Raw genomic sequence first — 26,053 nt, forward strand, 5'->3', positions numbered from 1 at the left:
ACATGGTGCGGGTGTGAGGAGACCCGGAGCAGGAAGAGAAGCATGGCCATGAGTGGCTGCTGTCTTGCAGGATGGCCCCCGTCCCAAATCCTCATATCCAGATCCTTCTGACCCTGTACATACTTTCAGCCACCCCCTCAGCAAGGGGACAATCTATGCAGCCTCCACAAAGGGTCTGTCCTGGATGGGGACTCCTATTCCAGGACAGGGCAGGAGACAGCGCCAGGTGCTGGGTCAGGTACCTCCTCCTTGTGGTTTAGGGGCTGAAGAGCAGAGTAACCGCTGGGATGGAGTTGGAGAAGATTCCAGGCTCAGAGCCCTGGGAATCTGGTCCCTCCACCCACCCTCCAGAGGATGCTTGAGAACATGGCCATGACGGCCTCCCCAGGGGAGGCCCAGGCAGGCAGAGACAGCTGCAGCCCAGCCAGGCGGCAACCAGCTGCTGCCTGGGAGGCTGGCCAGGGTGGGGTGGGGTGGGGTGGGGCGGGGCGGGGCGGGCACAGTCCCCGCAAGCCCCCAGCCTGAGCGGCAGAGCGTGGGAGCGGGAGCGGGCAGCAGCCTAGAGGCTGAGTTTCAGGCTTTCACGCTGTGTTAACGGTCAGCTTGGTTAATGCTGAGCAGATGGGGGAGGGGTGCTGCCAGCTCCCTCAGGGATAGTCCCAGGGCAGGCACACACGTACGCATGTGCAGAGGGTGCGGGAGTCCCGCCCAGTGAATGGTGTTGCGTGGACACCTCTGTCCATTAGAGCTCCTTCACACCATCACGTATACAAGATGTGCTAGTGAGACAGACAGACCAAGACAGGGGTGCACGCAGGCTCCTGGGGCCACCCTCAGCAGCTGGAGGCAGACGGAAACCCTGGGAGCCCTCAGCCTGTGTCACCCAGGCAACACTCCCAGGTCAGGGATTGCTCCACCCTGTTCCCCCTCCATCCGCTGCAGGGAAGATACCAGGCACACAGAGGTTTATTTCAAAAAAATAATTTATAAAAGGCCATTTGCTTCTGTGTTTTGGGCAGGCTTCCAGCCTCACAGCTCGCACAGGGCAAGCGCTCCTCCCACCAAGATGCTGGCACAAGCATCAGAGGGGAGGCAGGGAGGCCTGGAGAAACGGGTTCAGAGACCCAAGACCTCTCCTGGTGTAGGGAAGCAGGGAGGTTTAGGACAGCCCTGCAGCCGGGTCCAACCGAAGCCCTAGAACAAGGACCCAGCGCCAGGGCCCAGGAGGCCAAGCAGAAGCCATTAGAACCCTGGGGCCATGACTCTTAAGGCAAGGGCAGGACCTTGAAACTGGGGCTGAACGCTGGTTTGAAAACCCAAGGCCAGAGCAGAAAGTTTCAACTGGGGACCCCAGGACCAAGGACGGACCTCCCCAAAGCAGAACCAGAGATCTGAGACAGGACCCTTAGGTCAGGGCCTGGGGCTGCCAGGTTGTAGCTGAGCCAGGGGGCCCGAGGCTACCAGCTGGCCTGCCCGTACAGGCTTGTGTCCCTGCTCACGTCTGCACCCCAGGAAAGAAGGAGCTGGGCCCCAGTGGCAGGGGGTCGTGGCTGAAGACAGAGTCGTTGGAGGAGCAGGTGCTGCTGGCGTCCCCACCGGCGGGGGAGTAGGGTCCAAAGGTTAGGCGGAGGTCGAGGTACTATGGGGAACAGCGCTCGTCAGTCCTGGGAGCAGCAGGGATAAGGCCCAGAGGGGAGTCGGCAGGGGGTCATGGGACAATAGGGGAGAGGTACCTCCTCAGACACAGCCAGCAGGACCTTGTCCAGCGCCTCCACCAGCTGCTTGAAGGTGGGTCTCTGAGAGGGTGCCGCGTGCCAGCACTCCCGCATCAGCCCGTACCTGGGAGAGGTGGGAGAGGGTCAGAAGGAGCCCGAGGCCTGGGTGAGGGAAGGACCTCACAGCCCTGGGTCGGGGCAGTGATGAAGGGCTGGGGTTTGATTCAGGATAAATGAGGCCATTCAGTGGAACATGCAGAAGCCAGGCCAGGACCTCCCCAATGGGCTGAGGAGGTGGCGACAGGGAATTAGTGCCGACCACTCCCTGTGGCCAGACCCTGAGGCCATGGTCAAGGCAGAGGATGAGGACTGGAAAGTGGAGGAGAGTGGGGTGAGGCCTCACAGCTCTGGGGGGCAGTGTGGGGGCCGGTCCATCCGATGCCCCTCCCGTAGCAGTGAGAACAGCTCCTCCACGGGAATGCCAGGGTACGGGGAGCCCCCGAGGGTGAAGATCTCCCACAGCAGGATCCCAAATGACCACCTGCAGGCAGAGACCAGGCTCAGCAGTGCAGTTTCACTTTCTACCCCTGGGACTAGGCCGGGGGGGCCCCGCAGGCATGATCAACCACAGGGGGTGGGGATTAGGGCTTCTTTTAGAGTCTGGTCCCATTCAGGTCCCCGGGCCGTGTGACCCCAGGCAAGGACAACAATCACTGGCAGACACCCCAAGCCCCAGCTTCTGGAACTCACACATCACTCTGGTGTGTGTAGACTCTGTCAAACAAGGCCTCAGGGGCCATCCACTTGACAGGCAGGCGGCCCTGGAGGGGAGGAGAGGGCACACTGCTGCCGAGACCCACAGGTCCCGGGCCCCTGACCCCACCCAGCTCTGCGCTGCCTCCCTCCCTTACATTGCTGGTTTTCTTGTAGTAGTCAATGTGGTGAATGCCGCGGGCCAGCCCAAAGTCAGCGATCTTCATCACGTTGTCCTCTGTCACCAGCACATTACGGGCAGCCAAGTCCCGGTGGATGCACTGGAGGCAGGGCAGGGGACGAGCAGGGGACTTAGGATTATGAGGACATATAGCTGAGAGCCACCTCACAGTAACCCGGGTGATAGGGATCATCCACCCATTTTACAGATAAGGAAGTCAAGATTCAGAGAGGAGAAACCTAAGCCAGCTAACCTCAGGGCCCACACCCTCTCTTGCATCACCTCTTCCTGCCTAAGGGTTAGGGATTTTGTAAGGAAGGAATGGGGACAGGCAGTGTCAATTGCATATGGATGAGGGGTACAGGAGGGCTTAGGGGCACTTAGGGTTATGAGAAAGCGGAGAAAGGGAGAAGTTGGGGACATTTAAAGCAAGGGCATGAAAGTGTGGAGATGGAGCAGATGGAGCAGTCCAGAGTGCTGCCTGCTGCCCGTACTTTCCGCGACTCCAGGTATTGCATGCCTCGGGCCACCTGGTAGGCGCAGGAGACCAGGGCAGGGAAGGAGAGTGGCCCCTCACTGCTCCGAGGCCCATCGGGGCTGAGGTCAGGGCCTTGGGGGCGGCGGGCCCGCAGGAATTCCCGCAGGTTTCCCTTGGCAGCACACTCCACAATTACGTACAGGGGCCCTACAGGGGGTGGGGGGACAGGGAAGCTGCTGGAGCTGTGGCTCCATGCCCCAACCGTCCTCACCCCTAGCCCTGCCCCGCCCCACCTTCCTGGGTGCAGACACCCAGCAGGTTGATAATGTTCTTGTGTCGGCCAATCAGCTTCATCACCTCCATCTCAGAGACCAGGTCTGCCAGGTCCTTGTCGGAGGCGTTGTCTGCAAGGATGACAGCCAGGGTGACTACGCAAGGGAGGCTTCACGTTGGGGACGGGACACGGAGCCCTGGCCCCGGAGTCAGGAAGGTCTGAGCCTGAATCTCCACTAGGCTATGTGGCCTTGAAAGTCTCTTAACCTCTCTGAACCTCAGGATCCTCGTGTATGAAATTGGACCATGGCTCATGCCCTAACTCTCCTAGCAGTTGCAAGGATGCAACAAGATTAAGGATCTAGAAGAAGTAGGCCTGGCAGTGAGTGGGACCAGGAAACACAAGAGAGGGGGAAGAGCTCTGAACAGGAAGGAAGCTCTGTCTGCAGGGCCTGGTGTTAGTCCCTGAATGGAGTGAGAGCTCCTGGGGGCGGGAAGCGGGCTGGCGCCCCGAGGTCTGTCTGACCAGGGCCTGGCGTCCATCTGGCCTGGGAATTCAGGGAGCTGTCAGTGGGGCGCAGCTAGGGGAGGCCAGGAAGAAACTGCTTCAGCTTCTCTTGAGAAGACTAAGGACCAGGGGCTGCCTCCGGGGCTGACCCGTGGCCCTGGGCCAATGACTGCCCTCCCCACCAGACCTCACAATGCACATTTCTCAATCCCTGCCTCCCAGAAAGTGCCAGGTGGCCCCAGCTGTGCAGAAAGGAGGGGCCTGGGGGGAGCATAACAGTAGTTTGGGCCGTTCTTCTAGACGGGGCTGGGGGACAGCAGTGAGAGGCCCCGACAGTGGGTCCCAGGTGTGTTCTGAGTACCTTGGGGCTGCTGCATGGGCTGTTCTCCGACAGTAGTGGACACAGGGGGACAGACCCGGGAAGGGCCCAGAGGGAGGCTGAGGCTGTGACTTGGGAGGGGAGTTATGGGGGAATGAGGTGAGGCCTTCGAGGCTGATATGGCTATTTGAGGCCAAGGCTGACAGGTGTATCAAACCCATCACCCCAAATCCCTGAACTCCCCCTCATCCCAAAGGTTAAGACTAGGCACTAGGCACTTTCCAGGAATCTTGGGCTGGGAGGTTGGGACTATTATTTACCCCATGTGACACGTGAGGAAACTGAAGCTCAGAAGTGACTTTCCAGGGTCAGTAGCAGAGTTAGTCCCCCCCCCATGGGATTCTGCAGCCTCTCCTGGCCCTCAGTGCTCACCTGGCAGCACCATGAGCCCCTTCTGTTAGACCCAAGGCCACAGTGCCTCCCCCAGGCCGCCACACTCACCCTTAAGCATCTTGACGGCCACAGTGCTGGCTTGGTCAGGACGACTGGGGTCCATGCCGAAGGCCTCTGCACACACCACCTGCCCGAAGCAGCCCTCGCCCAGGGGCTTCCCGAGCACCAGCCTGAAGATGCGAGACGAGGCCTCAGCCATCCTCCGCCATCATTCCCGCCCAGAGTCTGAGCCCCACCCTCACTCTGCATCGCATACCTGTCCCGGGGAAACTCCCACAGCGGGTCGAGGGGTAGGTCTAGACTCACGAGGCCAGCGAGCAAGGGGGGACCGCTGGAGGAGAGACGGACACCCCGCACCAGCGACAGGCTTGATTTGGCCGAGGAGCCCGACTCCAGGGAGAACTGCAGAGTGACAGATTTGAGGCTGCTGAGGCCAAGCTGGGACGGGAATGCAGGCCCAGAGCCTCACTATGGGGACACGGAGGTGGGGGACAGCACGGTTGGTACCTGTCGGGCCAGAGGGAAGCGGGACAATTTCTGCACAGTGGCGGGCTGCCGGGGGTGCCGGCTGTGGAGCACCTGCCTGCGATACAGGCCGACCAGCAGCAGGAGCACAAGCAAAGCCAGAGAGCCCGACGTGTACAGGATGATGTCCGTGTACCTGGCCTCGGGCGCGGTTGCTGTCCACGCGAGGTCCTCCTCTGCCCACAGACGGGTACACAGATGACTGACCAGTCAGTGGTCAGATGGCTGGCCCCACCCCCTCTAACTGAGGCCCTCAGAGCTCCCGACACACACAGGGACACATACCAAGAAAGCTGCAGTTAGACCCACCCCAGTCCTGCATACACACACCCCGGGGGAAGCACAGTCACATGTGGACGTGCATAGAGGGGCTGCTACACGCAGAATCAAACACACAAATCCACATGCCACATCCCAAACCCAGACTCCACGGGCAAGGAAGACTGTCTTTTACTCAGCAGAGCACAGTCCACTGCTGGACCACAGCAGAATCCTGCAGCCTCCCCTGACCCCTCAGGAGCTCACCTGGTAGCACCGTGAGCCAAGCCGACTGGTAAGAGAGGCCGATGGAGTTGCCGGCCAGGCAGGTGTACTCGCCAGCGTCCTCAGCTGACACGTTCCGAAGGTACAGGACTTCCACCTCTGAGCTATTAATGTCTGCTGTCTGGGGATGGGGGACACACTCATGGGTCACAGCTGGGCCTGGGGCCACACTGTGGCCGGGAAGGGAGCTGGGGGCCACCCCATAACCCCACAGGAGAATGGTAGGGCTCAGATGCTGGTGGGGACAGGACCTTGAGGACTTGCACATAGGGGAAGCCGTCGGCACCGAAGCTGCTGCCGTTGATGACGATGTGTTTCAGCCACTGGATGTGGGGCTGGGCGTCACTGTACACCTTGCATAGCAGCTCCACATCGCTGCCCACTACAGCTGTGGTGTTGGCTGGGAGCCCCGCCTGCAGGATGGGCCGGTGCGGGGACCGCTCTGGGGGCCGAGCCGGGCCGTCAACCCTGACCAGTGGCACCCACAGAAGCACCCTGGTCACCTTCCTCCAGCCTCCCCACAGCTCAAGGGAGGAACCTTCCTGATACTCAGCTCAGACCTTGTTCATCCCCTGCTTACCCCATTCAAACCTTCCATGGCTCCCCGCTGCCTTTGGGGACAACTTCTCAGCCTAGCATTCAAACACCCTCTGGGCCTGGCTCCCTGCTTAAACACCACACCCCAGGCATATACCTCCACCACAAATGCATTGTATTCTTTATACATAGAGCCTTCACTCAGCCTGTGCCTCTGCCTGGATGTCTTTCCCACTTTTCCTCTCAGCTGCCCCTGCTCCTCCAGGCCCACATTACTCCTGTGCTTCCCTCAGACCCACCTGGATACTTTGAGTAGCTTGACTGAGTCATCTAAGTCCATCTTGGCTGCCAGACTGGGTCCCAGCTGAAGGAAGAATCAAGGTTCCCACCCCCACACTGCCTCACCCGCCCATGCGCTCACCCAGCACGTCCAGCAGGTAACTGTAGCGGATGCTGCCCAAAGAGTTCTCCACGAGGCAGGTGTATGTGCCGCGGTCTGAGGGCACCACGCTTTCCATCACCAGGCTCCAGTGCTGGTGGCGGAGCTGGAGGCAGGGGATGTGTCCACAAGGGGCCACCAAAGCATACCCATCCAGGGGACCAGGGCATGAGGAGGCTAAATCCCACCCACAGGGAGGCCAGGGACCTTGGGACAATGGGGAAGGCTCCAAGAAGTATCTGAGCCTCGGGTTTGAGTCTCAGTTTTAGCTCTACTTCTTCCTTGCTGTGCCACCTTGAACTAGTCTTCGCCCTGAGTCTCAGCTTCCTCTGAGCCTACAGCCTGGAGCTGACCCTGCAGGGTCTCAACATGAGAATAAACTGCTAAAACAAATATTGATACCTGCCGGTCAGTGATCCTTCCCACTTAATAAATGGAGTTGCTCAGGTTGAGAGGTTAAGTCACTTGCCAGAGAGTGACAGAGTGGGCACTTGAACCAGAGCTGCTCAAGTCCAAGGTCTAGTGCTCCTTCGGGGCCCCGCAGCTGTCTTCCTCATTAGGGAAAGAACTGTGTGATTTGAGGGGATCGATGCAGGATGAAAATGGAGGAACACATGGTCTTGGAACCCAGACACTCACCCGAATGCCTCCAATGCGATGCTCCCCATGGAAGTCCTGTCCGTCCTTGAGCCAGTGGATGGTGGGTGTGGGGTTGCCTGCAGCTGGGCAGCGGAACTTGACGGTGTTCCCAGCAGGCACTGCGTGCAGTTTCTTCTCCATGCGCTGCGGGTGTGTCCAGTAAGGTGCTGGAGGGGAGGAGAAGGGATAACTCAGTGTCCCCAGGAGGGTCACCTGTTTCCACACGGGTGTTTTCTCCGTGACCAGCTGGGAAATAGGGAAATGAGTCCTTGAGGTCTCACACTGACCTTGCTGGGGGTAAATGTGCCCATTTGAGGGGTCCCTGTGGGTCTTGGGATCCTCATCACCATTGCTGGAGGTCATGGAGTCTATGTTAGGGACAGAGGGAGGTGTTTAAGGTCTGAGACAGAGAGTTTCTTTCCCCAGGCACCCTTAGCTCCTGCCAGACCCCCTTACCATCCACAACCAAGGTGACATTGTGTAGGACAAACATGGAGCTTCGTGCCAGGCAGAGGTATCGGCCAGCATCCTCGGGTAGGAAGCTGGCGATCTCCAAGCGGCCTCTCCAGCCTCGCACTCGGCCAGCAGGTGCCAGGCGACTGCCCTCCTTGTACCAGTGGCCACTACGCTCGGCCCGCCCACAGCATAACCGCACAGGCTGCCCAAGGGCCACGGTCAGCTCCTGCTCTTGCTGCTCCGGGCTGGGGGCCAGGCAGGGCTCTGTGGACCGAGGGCAGAGGTCAGTGAGCCCTGCAGCCCTGGCTAAGTCGGCCCCTTGCACACAGAGAACACGCTGCACAAACAGGGCACGAGCACCCCTTGACGCATGCTGGACACCTATACAACCACATGCTACAGACGCTACCGTGCAGGGCAAATGCCTCGCCTCTGGTGCGCATCATACACATGGTGCCTAGCACACATGCTGGGCAGGACATGCCACTGCCCAAGACACACACACACACACGGCACATGCTATAGGTGCCACATATAGGGCACAGGCCACACCACTGGGGTGCATCACACTCATGGTGCATACACCACACGTGCTGCCTGGGCATCCCAAGCCATACACACATACACACGCACACACACACAGTCAGGGGGCTCACCACCAGCTCTGCAGCCCAGGTCAGGGCCCTGCACCCTGCAAGGCCAGTCCTCTCTTGTGGACACAGAGATAGGCGGACGCTTGCTGGGAGCCAGACACTGAGTCTCAAGGGTCGGGTCCTGCCCTGCTGCCACCTCCTCAGGGCTGGGGCCAGGATCCTCTCCAGCTTTGCTCCGCCAGCAGTCCCCTCCTGTTGCCCATTCTTCCCACCCCTGCCACCCTCTCCCTTCTCCGAGGCCATACCCGGCTCCATTTCCTCAGAGGCCTCAAAGGACAAAGCTGGAGCCCCGGGTTCCCCCAGGAGGACCCCCAACAGGGCCAACAGCAGCCGCATCTCCTTCCTGCTACTCACAGGGAGCCAGGCTGGGCTTCCCACCGACTGCCTTCCTGAAACAGAGAGTGAAGAACTCCTGCTAGTTGTGCACCTTGGCCGGCGAGATCCCCTCATCTTGCAGATGAGGAAACTGAGACAGGAAATGGTCGGCAGACTTGTCCAAGCCCCTGCCAGGCTGCAGCAGGGCAGAGACTAGAACCAGCTCTGCTGTTGTCAGAGCCCAAGGCCTCCCAACGGTAGGTTGTGTGGGGGGTGGGCTGGGCTTCCTGCTCTCCTTGGGTCCTGCTGAGACCCTGGCACAAGTTCACAGAAAGGGCAGTTTTCAGATTCTTTCCTTGGAGGGAAGCAGAGAACGGAGACATATCTTCTGCTGGCTCTCAGCACACATAATTTATTTTTTGCTGAATAAATGAATTTATTACTGAAGAGCCAGTAAAAAAAAAAATCTGAAATATAATACAAGACCAAACTCCAGCATCTGGATGTTATCTGATCTGCCCCCACTCCTGATGGCATTGCTGACATTTCCATGACCAGCTTTGGCTACCTCCAGGGGCAGGGCGCTCACTACTAACACGGTAGCACATTCTATGGCAAGCAAAAGTTCTTCCTCATTCTAAACCAGAATTGCATTCTGGGGATACCTCTGTTTTTTGTGCTCCCACAGCTCCATCTGAGGCCATGCAAGCTCTTGTAAAGAATGTAGACTCCAGTGTCTGACAGAGCCAACTTCAAACCCTGACTCTTACCAACTTGTGAGTCCCTGTCCCTCTCTGGGCCCACTGTCCTCACGAACTGCTTTGAGGATAAAAGAGAATGTACGGGAGTTGGGGGGAGGGTATAGCTCAGTGGTAGAGTCTGTGCTTAGCATGAAGGATGTCCTGGGTTCAATCCCTAGTACTTGCATTTACAAAAATTAAAATAAATACATAAATAAACTTAATTACCTCCCCCTATCCCAAACAAACAAAAAAGTGAATTTACGAAGGGACTGGGCACACAGAATGTTGGAACGTTCTCCTCTCCCTCCCCTTCCCCATGACTGTCACCCTCGGTCTGCCCTCAGCCAGTCACCTCCGTTTCTGGTGCTGTTCCTGTCAGGTGTGATGTACGCATGCTCCCCATCTAGTTACCATCCTCCCAATGCCACCAGTCTCTATCCCCTAAAAGGAACATTCAAAACTGAGCCTCAGCTCGGGGAGGGGAAGGTGATCTCTGGAGTCCCAGGAGAACTAACTGGCTCTCACCTGGAGCTGGGTGACAGTCAGGTGGCACTGGTGTCTCTGGACCTACCTTGCCTGGGAATCCCTCTGCACCCTGTCCAGCTCTGGTTCCAAGGCAGGGGGCACTTAGCTTGTTCTGGCCAAAGCCATTATCTCTCCCTTCAAACTGCTCCTTCCCCGAGTTGCCCCCACAGCTGAGGCATCACCTTTCCAGCTCCTATCCTCACCTCTCTTCCACTTTCAACCCATTCTTTAGTCCATTGCTTTAGTCCCTTTCCAGTCCGTCCTGCCTTTGCTGCCTGGTCATCTCTAGGTTGGACTTTTGCAAACATCTCCCTGGGCTCTCCAGCTGGGTATTAGAAATTACACATCTGCCATGTTGTACCCCACTCCAGCCCCTGCCCCAGCTTACAAGCCCTTAATGGCTGCCTGTGTGCAGCAGGATCCAGTCCACACTGTTCAGCCAGCATCCTAGGCCTCCATCCCTGCCCTTGTCAATCTCTTTGCCCGACAGTCTGCTTCTTCAGCGCTGTGAAGCCTCTGGCTTTCAAGGCCAGACATGTCTTTTCTCTTGGCCTCACCTCTGTACCTCCACTTCTCTTCTCCACCCGGCTTGGATGCCACTGTCTCTGTGCCCACTCCCGGTTTGGCCCCTCCTCTGTGAAATCCCCTCACCCTGCTCTGCTCTGCATGGAGGGCAGCTCTCTGGGTTGGGAGGGGAGTGGGGAGGCCCAGGGATTTTATTTCCATCCCCTGGCAACCCTGATCTCAGAACCTCAGAACCTTAGTCGGGTCATACGCGGCCGCTGACGGACCGACCGCCCTGCACGTGGGGCCAAAGGGCTTGACTCTGGCATCGGGTAGCCCAGTGTTCTCCAGCCTTCCGCAGTGAAGCTCTGGGGGACCCTGGGCAAATGACCACACCCCTCGGAGCCTCATCGTCCTCGGGGCGCACAGACGGTCCAGCAGCCGAGGGACCAGCGCCCTCTTTCTCCTCCTCCCCTACCCGGCCACCCTGGGGGGAAGTGCCAGTCGGCGGGTCCCGAAGGGGAGCTGCAGAGACAGCCGGCCCGCCCCCGCCTCGGTGGGCAATGAGTAACCAGCTCCGCGGCCAGGGTGCTCTTTGGACGGAGCGGGACAAAAGGCCCTGTGTGCGCTGCGGGTTACTGATTTACCGTCCCCTTTACCCCCCTCCCTGCCCGCCGAGCGGACGCCCAGGTCCCCAGTGCTGGGAGGGGTGAGCTCCCGGAGCCCCGCCGCCGCTCGCCCCCTGGCGGCTGGGAGCGCAGCCTGGGCCCGCGCGGGGTCCCGGCTCACCTCGAACCTCCGCGGCCCCGTTCCCGGCTCAGGGTCCCGACTCACCTGGGTCCTCCACGGCCTGGCTCCTAGCTCCCGGCAGCCCGGACCCCCGCGCCCACGGTGACAGCCGACTCAGCCCGGGAGCTGCTCAGCCCCGGGCCGGAGAGCCAGGAATGCCCCCGCGACAGCGGCGTGGCCGCGGGCAGCCCAGCGCCCCGCCCACCTCGGGTTCGCCTATTTCAGGCCCCGCCCCTCCTGGACCAGCTCTATCCTGACAGCGGCTTGGCCGCGAGCAGCCCAGAGCCTCGCCCACCCCGGGTCCCGCCCCGCCTGGGCTAGCTCTGGACAGCGGACAGCACAGCGTCCAGCCCACCTGGAAACCAGTTCTTGAACCCAACAGCACGGATCGGCCTGCGGGGCTAGCCCCATCCTGGGGCTCGGCCCCAGCCTAGTGCACACCCCTTCACACCCGTCTCTTTTGCCCCACCCAGGCCAGGCTTCCAAGTTCTAGTCCATTGCTCCATCCTCTGCTTGTCACCCCTCAGGGAACAAGACCCAGCAGTCCTGACCCGCCGCTTACGCAAACCTTGGCCTAGCCTGGCTCCTCTGTCTTCCGCACAGTCGTCATACAGTGGTTAGCAGACTCCATCTACCCACATCCTCATTATTTCTTTGCATAACCTTCAGAGTAATATTTAAAATACAGCTCGCTCTGTACCAAGCACAACCACCCCTTTAAAACTTTCCAGTAGCTTCCTATAGAGATTCTAGGCATGACCTGCACCACCCCCCACCCCCACCTCTAGCACACGTCTCCAGATGAAGCCTTCAATCACTTCTTTGCTCCCACCCTACCTCTGGGCCTTTGCACATGTGTTCTACTTCCTGGAATGATCTTTCCCCTCTAGGTCTGGTTAGTTCCATCCCATTCTTAGTCTTAGCTCAGAGAAGCCCTCTGAACTTGCCAGGTTCCTCTTCAGTGTCTTCTTTCCCGTGAGTATGGAGAAAGAAGCAGGGAGTGAAGTGCACAGATCGCAGAACTCAGATCTCAGCACATCACACATGGCCTTGTCAAGTTACTCCATCCCTGTGTCTTCATTTTCTCATCAGTAAGACTGGTATAATGATAGTACCATCCTCCAGAAATGGTTGCAGAAAGTAGACACTTTCTCCTCATACACTGTTGGTGGGAATGTAAACTGGTGCAACCACTGCGGAAAATAGTATGGAGGTTTCTCAAAACACTAAAAATAGAACTACCATATAACCCAGCAATTCTACTTCTGGGTATATATCCAAAACCCTGGAAAATATTAATTCAAAAAGATACATGTATCCCAATGTTCATAGCAGCATGATTTACAATTGTCAAGATATGGAAGCAACCTAAGTGTTCATCAATATATGAATGGATAAAGAAGATGTGGTGTGGGGGGAGGGTATAGCTCAGTGGTAGAGTGCAGTGCTTAGCATGCACAAGGTCCTGGGTTCAAGCCCTGGTACCTCCATTAAAAAATAATAATAAATAAATAAACCTAATTACCCCCCCACAAAGGAGATGTGGTATATAAATACACACACACAGTGGAATACTATTCAACCATGAAAAAGAATAAAGTTGCCATTTACAAAAACATGGATGGACTTGGAGGGTATCATGCTAAGTGAAATAAGTCAGACAGAGAAAGACAAATACCACATGGTATCACTTACATGTGGAATCAAGAAAATGAAATAAACTAGTGAATATAACAAAGTGAAACAGACTCAGAGATATAGGGAACAAACTAGTGGTTACCAGTGGGGAGAGAGGGGAGGGGCAAGATAAGGGTAGGGGGTTAAGAGGTACAAACTATTATGTGTAAAATAAATAAGGTAAAAAGATATGTTGTACAGCACAGGAAACATAGCCAACATTCTATAATAATGATACATGGAGTATAATATTTAAAAATCGAGAATCATTATGTTGCACACCTGCAACTTATATAATATTGTATATACTACCAACTATACCTCAATAAAAAGAAAAAACAGTAGACATGTTGCTACCTGTAAGCCTTTATAAAGCTGCCTGACATACAGCACTTGCTTTGCAATGTTAACTGTGATTATTCAGGACCCGGTATTTCCTCATCACACATTCCAGAATTGTAACTAAACAGTTAATTCTGTAAATAGAAGGCAGGAACTGCCTGCAGACCACACCATTGTATCTCAAGTGCCTGGCACCCAGTAGGTGCGCCCCAAATAGCTATACCGCCCCCCTCCTGACTCAGGTCTGCCTCACCTGCGAGCACTTCTCTCTTGGGGAACACGACCGTGGCCACATAGGAGGTCAGCTTTGACTTCTGCCCAACCCTCACCTAAGTCCAAGCCCTGTGCTCCTCTGAAGGCTTCTGGAAGGAGAAAGGAGACCCTTCAACTGGGGTCTCAGGCTCACCTCCCGGTTAGCCCTCGGGCTGGCGGAGACCTGCCCTCAGGCATACAGCTTCCTTTCCCATTGTTATGTGGAGAAGCTGAGCTCTCTCCACCCTTGTTCCTCATAGATAGAGGCTTTTCCTTTGCATAACTAAAAGGCCCATTAAAGTGATTTTTTCCCTTTTCCTTCTCAAACAAAAGAATGGTCTCCTCCCAAAGATAAATCGGAAAACAATGGGTTATTTTGAAAAACCATTTGTCCTGATTCCCCTCCTCCAGGGTCCATTCTTGCTGGAGTACCCAGGAAAGTTGAGGCTCCTGGCACTGGGGGTGCCCAGCGAATGGGAGCTTCCTGCCCAGAGAGGCCCTCACCAGACCTCCTGGACTCCCAGGGAGATGCAGCTCTCTGCCTCTGGTCCTCTTCTGGCTCCTCAGCAAGTGTGGTTGTTGGGGGACGGGGTCAGTTGCCTGCAGGAGCTGGACCCCACACAGCTTTCATTCAACTTCCAGGCACTTCGCAGGTTTACCTGAGCCAAAGGCAAAATAAGGCTTTCATAGTCCAGGTTGTGCAATATCCCCATCCCTGGAGATGCCCAAGTCCTTCAGACTGACAACCCTGCCCCCACCTTTGCCTCTGCAACCCCTTGTCCGGCCCTCCTCCCACACTTACGACCTCTCACACTGACCCTCTGCGGAGTCTGACACTCTTTCACAGGGTCATCGCTCATTCATTCACTCATTCATTTGCCAAGCGTTTATTGACGGTTCCCTACGTGGCATGCACTGTTCTAAATCCTAGGGATAAAGCTGCTGACCTTGGAGTGGGAGAGATAGATAAGTAAACAGAGCACAGGAGGAGACATGCTGGGGGAGGCTGGGAGAGGCATCCAAGCCTGTCTCCCCTTCACGGTCTTGTTCTCTTGCTAACAATCTGTCACCAGTCACACTTGCAATCTCTCTCAAAGATTTTCAAACACACACACACACACACACACACACACACACACACACACGCACACCCCTAGCAGGGGCTCAGGAGGCAGCCATCCTACCATCTTGCCTTTAGCCTGCCTCTTCCTCAGTTTCTCCATCTAGAAAATGGGCACACTCCTGCTTCCTTTATCTCAGGGGTGTCAGAGGAAATGAATGAGTTCAGCGATGTGGCTGGGTGGGTTTCACCAGAACAGGAAGCAGGCAAGAAGTCTTCATCTTGGCTGAGCTCCCAGTGTGCCAGGCACCGTGCTAAGCTGGGTGTTATACATCCATTATATCCTTTGATCCTTCCCCCAAGCCAGAGGGGAGTAGGCAGCCTTGGCTCCCTTTTGCCAGTGAGGAAACAGAAGCTCTGGCGAATGGAATGACTGGTCTGAAGTCACATAGCAAGTGAAGAACAGAAGTGAGACTTGAGCCCTAATCTTTTGGGACAAAAAGGGGAGGGAGAGCTCAGGATGATTCTCCACAGAGCTGGGAGAGTTGGTGCTAACCCATCAGCTCGCTTCTGCCCCCATCCTTAACTGTGGCCCGGAAAGGGGGAGATTCACTTGAAGGGGTGTGTGTGTGTGTGTGTGTGTGTGTGTGTGTGAGCTGGGGCTGGGCATTGCTCTCCTGGCCAGTACTGATGGGGCACCTATGAAGCACTAGGCCCCAGGCAGGGGGTGGGGGTGGCAGGCTCTGGGATCCTGGAGTGCAAGGCTGGGCCGGGAGGGACTCCTGAGGCCAGGCCCCACCTCCCACCTGCCTGGGAGCAGAGTTGGAGGAAGGGGGCAGACATCGCCTGGTGCCAACCATGTTGTTCTTGGATGGCAGCCGGGCCCAGGGAACACTGGGGCTCTTGTGCAGAAGGGCTGCCCTGAGCCCCTGCCCAGGCCCCACTCCAGCACAGGCCTGGCCCCATCCTCTGACCCAGTCCTGTGTTTTCTGGTCTTCTTTCGTTCATTTCTTTCTTTTAAAACAATTTTTATTTTGAGGAAGTTTTATAATATAGAAAGAGTATGCAGGGCCTTAGCATACGGTTGCTACTCAGAATCGACAGGCATTATTACACCGTTTTTTTTTCCCAACACTTTTCTCTTCTGGTTTCTCCCACAGCCTCCCAGGAGGTCTGGCTTGGCTTGTCAAAATGGAGGTGACAGTGACAGCAACTGAGTGGTGAAAGGGTGTTAGAGCCAGGCAGGTGAGGGTCTGAATGCTGAAAACTTTGTGACCTTAGGTAGGTCACCTAACATTACACCTCAGTTTCATCTTCCATAAAATGGAAACAACGGCTCTCCTGTGAGGACTCAGTGAGACGCTGATGTGCCTGAAGTCTAATGCACACAGCCCATGCTCAGGACAGCGTAGCCCATACTAACACTAGCAACTATGGGCCTGGTAGCACCCAATCCAAGTTATGGGAAATACACTCCTATGACCAAGAAGGAGGGGCCGTGAGGGTCATCCCTCCGCCAGTCCTTGTATCTCCTCATTCCTCACCCATTGGGCACATCTGCATTCAATTTCTACTCTGGGGACAGCAAAGCCATGAATTGCAGGCAGCCCAGGGCACAGTGGTGGAGGCAGGGAGCCTGGCACTGATGTAGGCAGTCTGGGAGTGCTCTCCCCGGAGGACCCTAGGACCAAGCACGATGGAAGGGATAGGCTAGGAGGGGTCTCAGACCACTCTCTAGGCTAGTTCTGGTACTTTTCAGAGCCTCAGCATCACCTCTGGTCCCCTTGGCCCTGGTCTCAGATGCCGTGGGCCTGTGTCCTGGCTTGTTAGGATGGGGGTGTCTGGGGCTTTCATGGTTTGCCAGACTCAGGTCTCTCTAGACTTGGGTGTACACCCACTGGGTCTTGGTATGAACATTTGTTTGGGGAAGGGAGGGGGCCTGGACAGCTGGAAAGTGGCAGAGGCTAGGCGGGAAGGGTTAGAGGGTTGGTGGTCTGAAGGGGATCAGGAAACTAGCCCCAGAGGGACCCTCACCATTTCCTACCTTACCTGATGCCCATCTGGACCATGTTTAGGTTTTGTTTAGGCATAAATAATAGAAAACTTAAATGATCAGGGCTTAAAGAAAATGAGGGTTTATTCAACCTTCACTGAGTCACAATTCTGGAGGTGGGTGAGGGTGGGTCTGAAGTCATCAGTTACAGTCTCTTCAATTCTGTAGACTTTTCCCTCATGGTTGCAAGATAGTAGCTTCAGCTCCTGCCATCACATTTGTGTTCAGGCAGAAAGAAGGAAGAAACCACATAGAGTTATATCTGCACTCAGCAACTGATTTTCTCTCTTTGGCCAGACTGTGACACGTGGCCATGCCTTGCTACAAAGGAGGCTGGGAAGTAAAAATACTCATTCGGGTGGACACATCGTCTCCCCTAACAAAACTGGGATCAACTGAAAAGAAGGGGTGCCTGAGCACCCTGAGCGCTGGGCAAGCACCTACCAGCCTCTACATCATGAGTCTCCTCGTCAGCCCCGCAGTGACTTCTTTAAAACAATCACTGCTTGGCTTCGACTACTCTCTCCCCACCACCCATTGGCATCCCCAGCTCCTCAGCCTGGCGTTCACAGCCCTTCAAGATTGGCCTCTGCTGCTCTCTCCTGTCCCCTCTCCCTAGGGACGCTGGCTCTGTTTTCCAGCTGCACTGAGCTCCAGGCAGGGCCTCCTGAACAGGCCTGATCTGTCACACTTCGGTGCCTTTGCACTCGCTGTTCCAGTTGCTGGGAGTGTCCTTTCTGGGTCCTGCCCTCCACTCCTCCTCTCCCTCCAGCCATCCCACCAGACGCTTGCCACCCAGCTTTCTGGACTCCTCTCAGGCATTCCTTCTTCTCTGAGACCCTTCCTGACCACCCTGAATGGAACATGTAAACCCCTTTCCTCTCTTTGGAATCAGCCCCTTAATTTTTTTTGAGGTCCTAGCCCTCTCCTACTCCAAATCCACAAAAAGTCTGCGAGAAGCCAAAACTTTTCCCTGGCTCCTGTGGTGGGCATGTGCCCCTAGACCTGGACAACGAGAATATTCCATCCCTAGCCTATCGTGACTGGGTGAGGGATGAGTATGTGACCCAAGCAGGGCCAGGGAGAGCCAGGCAGGGCCTTTTATTGAAACTAATGAGAAACTAACATTCTCAGGGGTTACTAAGGTATGACTTTGGAAGCCTAGAGCTGCTTGAGAAAATCTGCCTGTGAAGGAAGCATAGGAAACACAGGAAACAAGAGGGCTAAGAGATGGAGCCTGGATTGAGCCATACCTGAAGTCAATTACCTCTTTGAACATTTCATTTCTGTGAGCCAAATACTTTTTTTCTTAAGTTAATTTGACTTAAAAAAAAAAACTCTTTATAAATAAAAGGCTCCTAATAAATATCCTCCCCAGGAGAAATTGCTCCTCCTTCCTCGGTTTCCACCATCCTCTTGGGCCAGACTACTCATCTGTTAGCAAATTCAGCATGTCATTACTCTTATTTGTTTAAAATCTTTCAATAACTTCCCATTGTTTTTAGAATAAAGACCTGTACTGGTTATCTATTACTGCATAACAAATTACCCCAAAATTTAGTGGCTTAAAATAACAAACACTTGGCTGGCTGTTGGCAGGAGACCTCCACCTCTCTCCACCTGAGCCTTTCCACGGGGCTGTTTGAGTATCTTCAGGACATGTCAGGTGGTTTTCTTCAGAGCTGCTGATCCAAGAAAGACTGACTACATGTCTTTTATGATTTACTCTCAGAGTCACACTCCATCATTTCTACCTTACACTAGATTTTTTTTTTGTGGGGGAAGTAATTAGGTTTATTTATTTATTTTTAGAGGGGGTACTGAGGATTGAACCCAGGACTTTGTTAATGCTAAGCATGCGCTTAGCAACTTGAGCTCTACCCTTTCCCCTTCTACCTTATTCTAATTGTCAGAAGTGAGTCACTAATTACAGCCCAGACAGGGTGGAGAGTACGGTAGGGGGAGAGAAAATTAAACTTGACTTTTAAAAAAAAGTATTTAATTTATTTCTTATTATGTTATTTAATTATTTTATTCTGGAGAGGAAGGGGAAGTAATTAGGTTTATTTATTTTTAGAGGAGGTACTGGGGATTGAACCCAGGACCTCATGCATGCTAAGCATGCGCTCTACCACTTGAGCTATACTCTCCCTCCTTGACTCCTTGAAGAAAGGACTATATAAAAAAAATGCATAGATGTATTTTAGAACCACCGTAAGACCAGATCTTACACTGGTGTTTGCCATCTGAACCCTTTCCTAAGGTTTGGGAAACACCCCACTTTCTGTGGCAGAGTTCATTCACCTCTTATGATAGAAGCTGCAAAGCTGTTCCCTAGTTTTGTCTTCCAGCTGTGACCTAAGTTCTGCCATTTCATGCCATCCGCTCCAGAGACCCAGGAGGAATGCTCCCTGCTGGGGGCTGTGGTGACAAGACTGAGCTCCTGGGCACGAGGCAGTGAAATCTTGTCCAGTGTCCGGGCCGGCTGGGCTAGTGGCTCAGGCAGCAGTGTCCAGTGCTTAGTGTTGGTGGGGACAATGGTGTCCTTTCTGGGCCTGTTCTGCGATGTGATACGGGCAGGATGCTGGTTATGTAGTCCAAGCCCAGTTCTTTAGTGCTCTTGGCAGTTTTGTGAAATTAAACTAGCTAGAGTTTGTTCCTGTTCCTTTCAGCTGAAAATCTGGAGGGACCTGGCTCCTGCCAGTCTCCCTGCTTATCTGGGGTGACACACTCTCCCTCCTTCAAGGTGCCAAGCATCTTCTTGCCTCGGGGCCTGGCACGTGCTGCTCCCTCAGCCTGGAACATCACCTCCCCTTCCCTCTTCACCGGCAGCCTAATTCCTACTCAAGCGTCAAGTCTCAGCTTGGATGTCACTTCCTCAGGGAGACTTTCCTGCCCCACCCCCAGCCTAGCCTCAGTCCTCCTATTATATGCCCTGGCTGGCATCTTCCTTCCCAGTGCTTGATGACAATTGTAATGAGTCATTTGTCCCCATGAAGTCCTCTAGGACAGAGATGTGTCTCATTCCAAGGTCCTGGCACACTGTAGGCACTGAGGAAAAACAAATTCCCTTTCCCCCATGCTCCAGGGACCTCTCTCCTACTCTGTCATCCCTCTGCCAGGAACTGCTCAGCCTCTATCAAACTTCCTGGCCCTCAGGGAACATTCTCATTCAGGTGCAAGTAACAGATATCCCAACTCCAAATGGGCTTAAGCAAAATAGTGAATTGATGGGCTTTTGCATTTTAAAGACCAAGGGCGGATAGTCTTCAGGAAGAGCTGGGTCATGTCTCATTCCCTTTTCTGCTTTCTTCTCTAGGGCTCGATTCTCCAGCAAATGACCCCAAGAGGGGACAAAGAAAGCTAGCAATGGCTCTGGGCTCAAGACCCTCCCATTTAGCGATTCCTTCCCCAAATTTCTAGCTGAAGCCTGTAGGGTAGAGGTCGCTGACACATGTACTGAGGGTGGGGCTCCTCCAGGAAAATCCTATGGTAGGAAGAAAGGTAAATAGACACCAGGAGGCCAGAAGAGGGTATGGTTACTCAACTTGGTGATTCTGTGATTCTTTACTGCACAATGAACCATTCTCAAACTTAGTGATTTAAAGCATTAATATTCCTCGTGATTCTGTGGATCACCTGGGCTCAGCTTGGCAGTTCTTCTGCTGGTACTTGCTGAGGTCACCCATGCGGTGGCTCCACCTAAACCGGAGGGTCTAAGATGGTCTCCTTCATATTTACGGAGCTGGCTGCTGGCTTCTCCCTCCATGTGGTCTCTCAGTTCTGTGCGATCTAGCCCAGATTTCTTTTCATGGGGGCAGGAGTGGAAGCTTCAGAGCTGAAGTCCTAGCCTTGAAAGTTGCGCAGTGTCACATTACTGCATTCTCTGATCGAAACAAATCTCGAGTCCAGCCCAGATTCAGGGGGTTGGGAAGTGGACGCCCCACCTGGATGCCTAGAGTGACCAAGTCACATTGCAAAAAGGCACAGACCCAGGGAGGCAAAGAATCAGGAGAGGCCATTGTTGAAACAATCTACTATACCCCTTAACCCGCAACCGACCTCTTCTATGTCCCTTCGCTCTCTCCCCACCCAGAACCTGGTTCCTTTGATCTTGGTAACCACTTGAGGCCCAGCTCCTTTAAGAAGCCTTTGTGTAAATTCCCAGCAATGGTCCCTACCAGCCCATACCCACTTTTATTCACTTATCTATCAATGCGCTCAATCACCAAGCAGTCATTAAGACAATCACAGTCCTACACTGAGCACCAGGGACTAGGGTGATGAAGAAGATCCAGTCCCTGCCCTCAAAGAGTTTCTAGTCTAAAGAGGAGACAGGGAATTCAACAGATCATTACACAGAATATAAAGAGTAATGCCAGAGGGGGCTCAGGGCACCTGGGAGCACAGGAGGGCGGCCAACTCAGCCTTGGGGTCAGCGACTTTCTCAGGATGAAGAGAGATCTCCAGGTTGATAAGGGAAGCTGGAGCTGTCCTTATGTGTGGGCAAAGACGGCTACTAACAGCTCCAGACTTATGATTCTGATTGCCCTTATCTGGGCCACAGGGTCACTCCTGGAACCAGGGAGCGGGGTCAGTCTCTCTGAGCCACAGGGTCTAAAAATGGAACAGAGATATTACCCAAGGGAAGAGAGTAAAAGAAAGGCTGATGAGCAGTCTGGACACCAGGTGTGCTCCCAGGCAGGTGACTAAATTTCAGCCCTCAGAGTTGTCCCCCAGAGGGATGCCTGGTGAGGTAAGCGAAGACTTGAGAGCATGGGGTCATATCTCTTTATGGCTATGTTTAGTTGTGTAAGCTTTGCAAGATTTTGCCTCTGAGTTTCTCCTGTGAAACTGAGCCTTTTCAAGTTCTTTTGAGGGCTAAATGAAATATGAAATACAGAGGCTTAGGAAAAGTCAGCCTATTCTCTTTGGCATTAAATCAAACGGGGGGTAGGGTATATCCCAGTGGTAGAGTGCATGCCTAGCATGCGTGAGGTCCTGGGTTCAATCCGCAGTACCTCCATTAAAAACAAATAAATAAACCTAATTACCTTCCCCCACCAAAACAAACAAGGAAATCAAACCGGAAGGTCCGGGGCCTGGCTGACTTTGCCCTGCAGAAAAGGAGCTTCCTCCACCTAGTGGCCAGTGGGGCCACTGCGCTATGGAGTTGACCCACTTACAGAACCGTCAGGTTTCTTCCGGGTTTTGAGGCTCCGGGACAGCTGACACAGCATTTGTGGAGGGCAGCCAGCCCAGGAGAGCCGGCACGGGGCCGGCTCTGCCCTCTCTGTGGTGCGGGCTTGGCACAGGGCAGGGCAGGTGAGGTTGTTGGGTGGACAGATGGTGAGAGGGAGAAATTGTTTTTCCTTTTGTATTTGACACAGTGGACTGCCTGTCAGAGGCCTGGTTAGGGGCTGGAACGGCTCACCTGTGAGGGAAGGGCTTTCTTCTTTACCATTTTTGGGACGAGCCTCTAACTGCCCATCACTACCTTTTCAGGACTCTGGCTGGGGACTTTGACTTCTTCTAATTTCTACTTCACAGAAAACTTCAAGGCCTCGGGTCCATGAAGCTGGTGGCAGGGCTCAGGCCAATGCCCAGGGACCCAGGATCCTAGACCAATGGCCTCCACGACATGCCTCCTGGCAGCTATATGGGTACAGACACAGTTTCCGGTCGGCACTGAGGGGCTGTCACATGTCAGCACTTGATTTGCATACAGCTCTGGGCTAAGAGCTTTACACGCACGAATCCATTTCATCCTCTCCTCCTGTTGTTGACTGCAAAGCCTGGGGAGCCTGGGGTGGGCCGAGGCTCTGTAGCAGTGGAAGGAGACTTCTTGTCTTGCTGGAGCCCAGGGAAGATCCACCTTCGGCCAACACGTTTCCTCCCCTCACCCCCACCCCAATCAGATTGAATTAGGTCTCTGGTATTTCATAAATCACTGAGTCTTTTTATTTTTTTTCTAAGTAGGTGGAAATATGGCTTTTATTTTATTTTGGGGGTGGGTGGGAAGTAATTAAGTTTTTTTTTTAAGAAGAGGTACTGGTATTGAACCCAGGACCTCGTGCATGCTAAGCACGTGCTCTACCACTTGAGCTGTACCCTCCCCTCTAAATCACTGAGTCTTAACACAGGGGGCTGAGCCGGATGCCATCTGCCTGTAGACTCCCCTCCCTGGGGAGAACCAGAGCTTACTCCAGGCCAGTAATACAAGCAGTAGTCATTATTTACACAGCACCTCTCACGTGTCAGTCACTGTAATTGCTTCCTGTGTATCGATTCTTTTAATTCCCACAATAACCCTCTAAGGGAGGTACTAATGTTTCACCCTGAGGGACAGAGCAACTAACCAAGACCACATAGCCTGGCTGCCCGATTGCAGTGCTTGAGTTCTTTGCCTGCCTCTCCAGAGCTGACGCCTCTCCTGTGAGAACCTCCTTGGCCACAAAAGCCATGGGCTGTGATGTTTCTTTGCTGGATTGTGTGTTGTGGGTCCAGGGCACTGACACTGTAGACCATTCCAGGCTGGACAAAGTCAAACCTGATGTCAGAGGTGCTCCGAGTGAGAGGGGCCCTGATAGGAAGAGGAGATCCTTGGGTTCAACTTCCTGGGCGCCACCAGAATGGTCAAAATTAGAAAGGCCAACAATACCAGGTGCTGACAACGATATGGAGCAGCTGGAACGCTCCCATGTGGCAGGTGGGAATGTAAGCTGGTAGACCCCTTTGGAAAACCGCTTGGTAGTATGTAGTCAAGCTAAACATGCGTCTACCCTGCGGTGCAACAATTCCACTCCTGGGTGTATGCAGGCAAACGTGCACCAGATGACACACAGGAAACTTTTTTATAATAGCTTTATTTATAATAGTTCAAAACCAGAAACAACCCAGTTGCCCATTAACAATAGAATGGCCAAATTGTGGTTTATTCACACACGGACTACTACACAGCATGAAAAAAAAGAACATTAAAAAAATGGTCTTCTGATACACACACTAACATGGATGAATCTCACAGACGTAATTTTGAGCAAAAGTGGATGTATGTGTGAGTCCCTTTTCATGAAATTCAAGAGCAAGCAAAACCAGTCTGTGAAGTCAAGATAGTGTTCGCTTCTGTGGGTTACTGACTAGGAGGGCAACAAGGGAACTTTTTGGGGAAACTGGCCATGTTTTGTATCTTGACCTGCAGAGTGATTGCCCAGAAGTATACATTATACTCATCAAACTGTATGCTAAAAATTGGCTCAGATTACTAAATGTATGCTGTATCTCAAAAAGTTAAAAAAAAAGAAAAGAGATGGTCAAATAAAGGCAGTCTCTGGGTATGGCTGAGTTATTTTTGCCCACCCACATCCATTCTTCAACCAAACTATGAAAGGAGAGCCAAACTTTTTTCTTTTAGGGGTGCATGTCTCTCCCTTTTTCAGTCCATATATTTTAGGTGGAGCTCACTCCTTCCCAGGCCCCAAAGCAGAGCACCATCTCCCCTAGCCGCAGCAGCTGGCTTAGGGGTGGGAACAGATCCAAGGGGCTAAGGAGTCAATCCCAGAATTTTTTGTTTGAACCAAGAAAAAGATGCAGTGGCCAGTCTATCAGGATATAAACCTGCAGCTGCCAGGGGCCGTCTTACTACCTTCTGGAGAAAGTCGGCCAGGGCAAGAGGCCACACAGGGGACAAGACAGCAGACTGAGATTAAACTCTTCCTGATGGCACTGCATCCTGAATCCAGCCATCCTCGTACAAGGATTTTTCATTAGGTGAATCAGTAAATTTTCTTTTTTAGATAACCACTTTAAGTTTATTATAGTTATAACTAGTCTAATATACCAGGAATCTTGGGTAATATTATGAGAGGTATGGGGGTGCTTGGAACAGACAATAACCATTGAGCTTTGTTCAGTCTGTTTTGTGGGTGCTGTTGCTGCCCCGGCCGAGTGGCTACCTGCTCTGTGAGACCATGACCCTGCCAGAAGATGAGCGAGGCAAGACCAGAGGTCACATGGAATGGACTCCTGTCCCTCTGTATAAAGGGTTCTTGACTTGGAATCCAGAGAACCAGATTCTACTCTCTACTTTGCTGCTTTGTAGCAGCAAGACCTTGGGCAAATCACTATACCCCTTTAAGCCTTGTTCCTTCCCCATAAAATGGAGTACCATCACCCAGCTCAAAAGGTTGTTACACAGATCAAACATTAGTTTCCCAGTTTTTCCAGTTTCTTCCTACCCCCGGGTGAGTTAGTGCCTACATCTTATGCGTTCCCACAGCACCCTGCATAACCCTCTGATCATGGCCATAATGATCTTTAACAGTGTGTGAGCTCCCCAGGGGCAAAACAGTGTTCATTTCTGCATCCCCACACCAACAGGGCTGGGCACACAGCTGGTAGGGACTCCTGAATCCAGACTAAGAGGTCCTGCAGGCCAAGGGCTCATAGTATGGCAGCCCACTCACCTCTCTGCCCTTCACTCCTTTGCCTGATAGGTGGGGCTGATTCTGACACCTTAGGTGGGGTAGAAGGACTCTGGGAAAATTGAGAGGCAGTCTAGGCTTTGAAAGCTGAGAGCTGTGTATGGCCTTTCCCAGGTGGCAAAGAGCAGGCGCCCAAGACAGTTTGCTGAGTGAAGAATGGGAGCTGAGGCTGCCTGGGCACCTTCCCCAGATCTCGCTGTCTGAAACAAAGGTTGGACGGAGGGCTCCTGATGCCATCACGTACACTCCTTTCCCAGCTCATTTCTGGGTCATGGAAAAGATTCTTCCAAAAATCACCAGGCCTATAATAAGCCCCAGGGAGCAAACCTACTGCTATGTAAGGGCTGAGCGGAAAGAGGCCATCTTTCCTTATGCATCCTCAATCATTCATTCAACAAACACTGCAGGACATACAATTCTGTACATTAGGGAAGTGGAGATGGACGAGGCCAGGCCCCTGCCCTGAGGGCGTTAGCCCGGAGAGGGCCATACTGCAGACAGCTTTCGTCCTGGCCTCGCTGGATGTCTCCTTTCCTGCTCCTCTGCGTTCCTTCTCCACAGAGTAGCCACATCATCCTCGCAAACAAAGTAGATTCCCAGCTTGAACTTTCTAAAGACTCCATGAGGCCCTCCATGACAGAGGGGCTGGGTGAGCAGAGGAGCTTGGACTGAATTCAGGGCACCTGGAAGACGCCTACAGAGTTGGCAGGCAATTTGGTGTCTGTCTCTGTCTCAAATCCCAAAGTCAGTACTTAGGGTGCTGGAAGTCTGAGCGGGGTGAGGGTGAGGGGTAAAGACACACACACTAGATCCAAATCCCAGGTCTGTTCAGTTGCAA

The 26,053-nt window shown here is 53.7% G+C and overlaps 1 protein-coding gene across 4 annotated transcripts; it reads right to left on the bottom strand.

The window, feature by feature from the left end:
• Positions 1–808: 808 nt before the first annotated feature.
• On the bottom strand, positions 809–11,551 carry FGFR4 (fibroblast growth factor receptor 4). Of its 4 annotated transcripts, none has more exons than XM_074350232.1 (18): positions 11,394–11,551; positions 8,718–8,861; positions 7,820–8,083; positions 7,651–7,731; positions 7,364–7,530; positions 6,707–6,830; positions 6,000–6,190; positions 5,731–5,869; positions 5,188–5,381; positions 4,937–5,082; positions 4,729–4,850; positions 3,421–3,531; positions 3,144–3,334; positions 2,627–2,749; positions 2,466–2,536; positions 2,119–2,256; positions 1,734–1,839; positions 809–1,639 (listed from the first exon to the last, which is right to left on the bottom strand). In XM_074350232.1, the coding sequence occupies exons 2-18, from the start codon at positions 8,806–8,808 to the stop codon at positions 1,496–1,498; spliced, it is 2,403 nt and encodes an 800-aa protein (XP_074206333.1). In that variant the 5' UTR covers positions 8,809–8,861; positions 11,394–11,551; the 3' UTR covers positions 809–1,495. The 4 variants fall into 4 exon arrangements, with proteins under 4 accessions (XP_074206333.1, XP_074206335.1, XP_074206334.1 ...); XM_074350234.1 differs by having other exon boundaries at positions 8,827–8,861; positions 11,394–11,550; XM_074350233.1 differs by having other exon boundaries at positions 8,718–8,857; positions 11,394–11,548.
• Between the last annotated feature and the right edge of the window lie 14,502 nt (positions 11,552–26,053).

Source organism: Camelus bactrianus, chromosome 22 (genome assembly GCF_048773025.1).
Source record: "Camelus bactrianus isolate YW-2024 breed Bactrian camel chromosome 22, ASM4877302v1, whole genome shotgun sequence".
Classification (NCBI taxonomy): Eukaryota; Metazoa; Chordata; class Mammalia; order Artiodactyla; family Camelidae; genus Camelus; species Camelus bactrianus.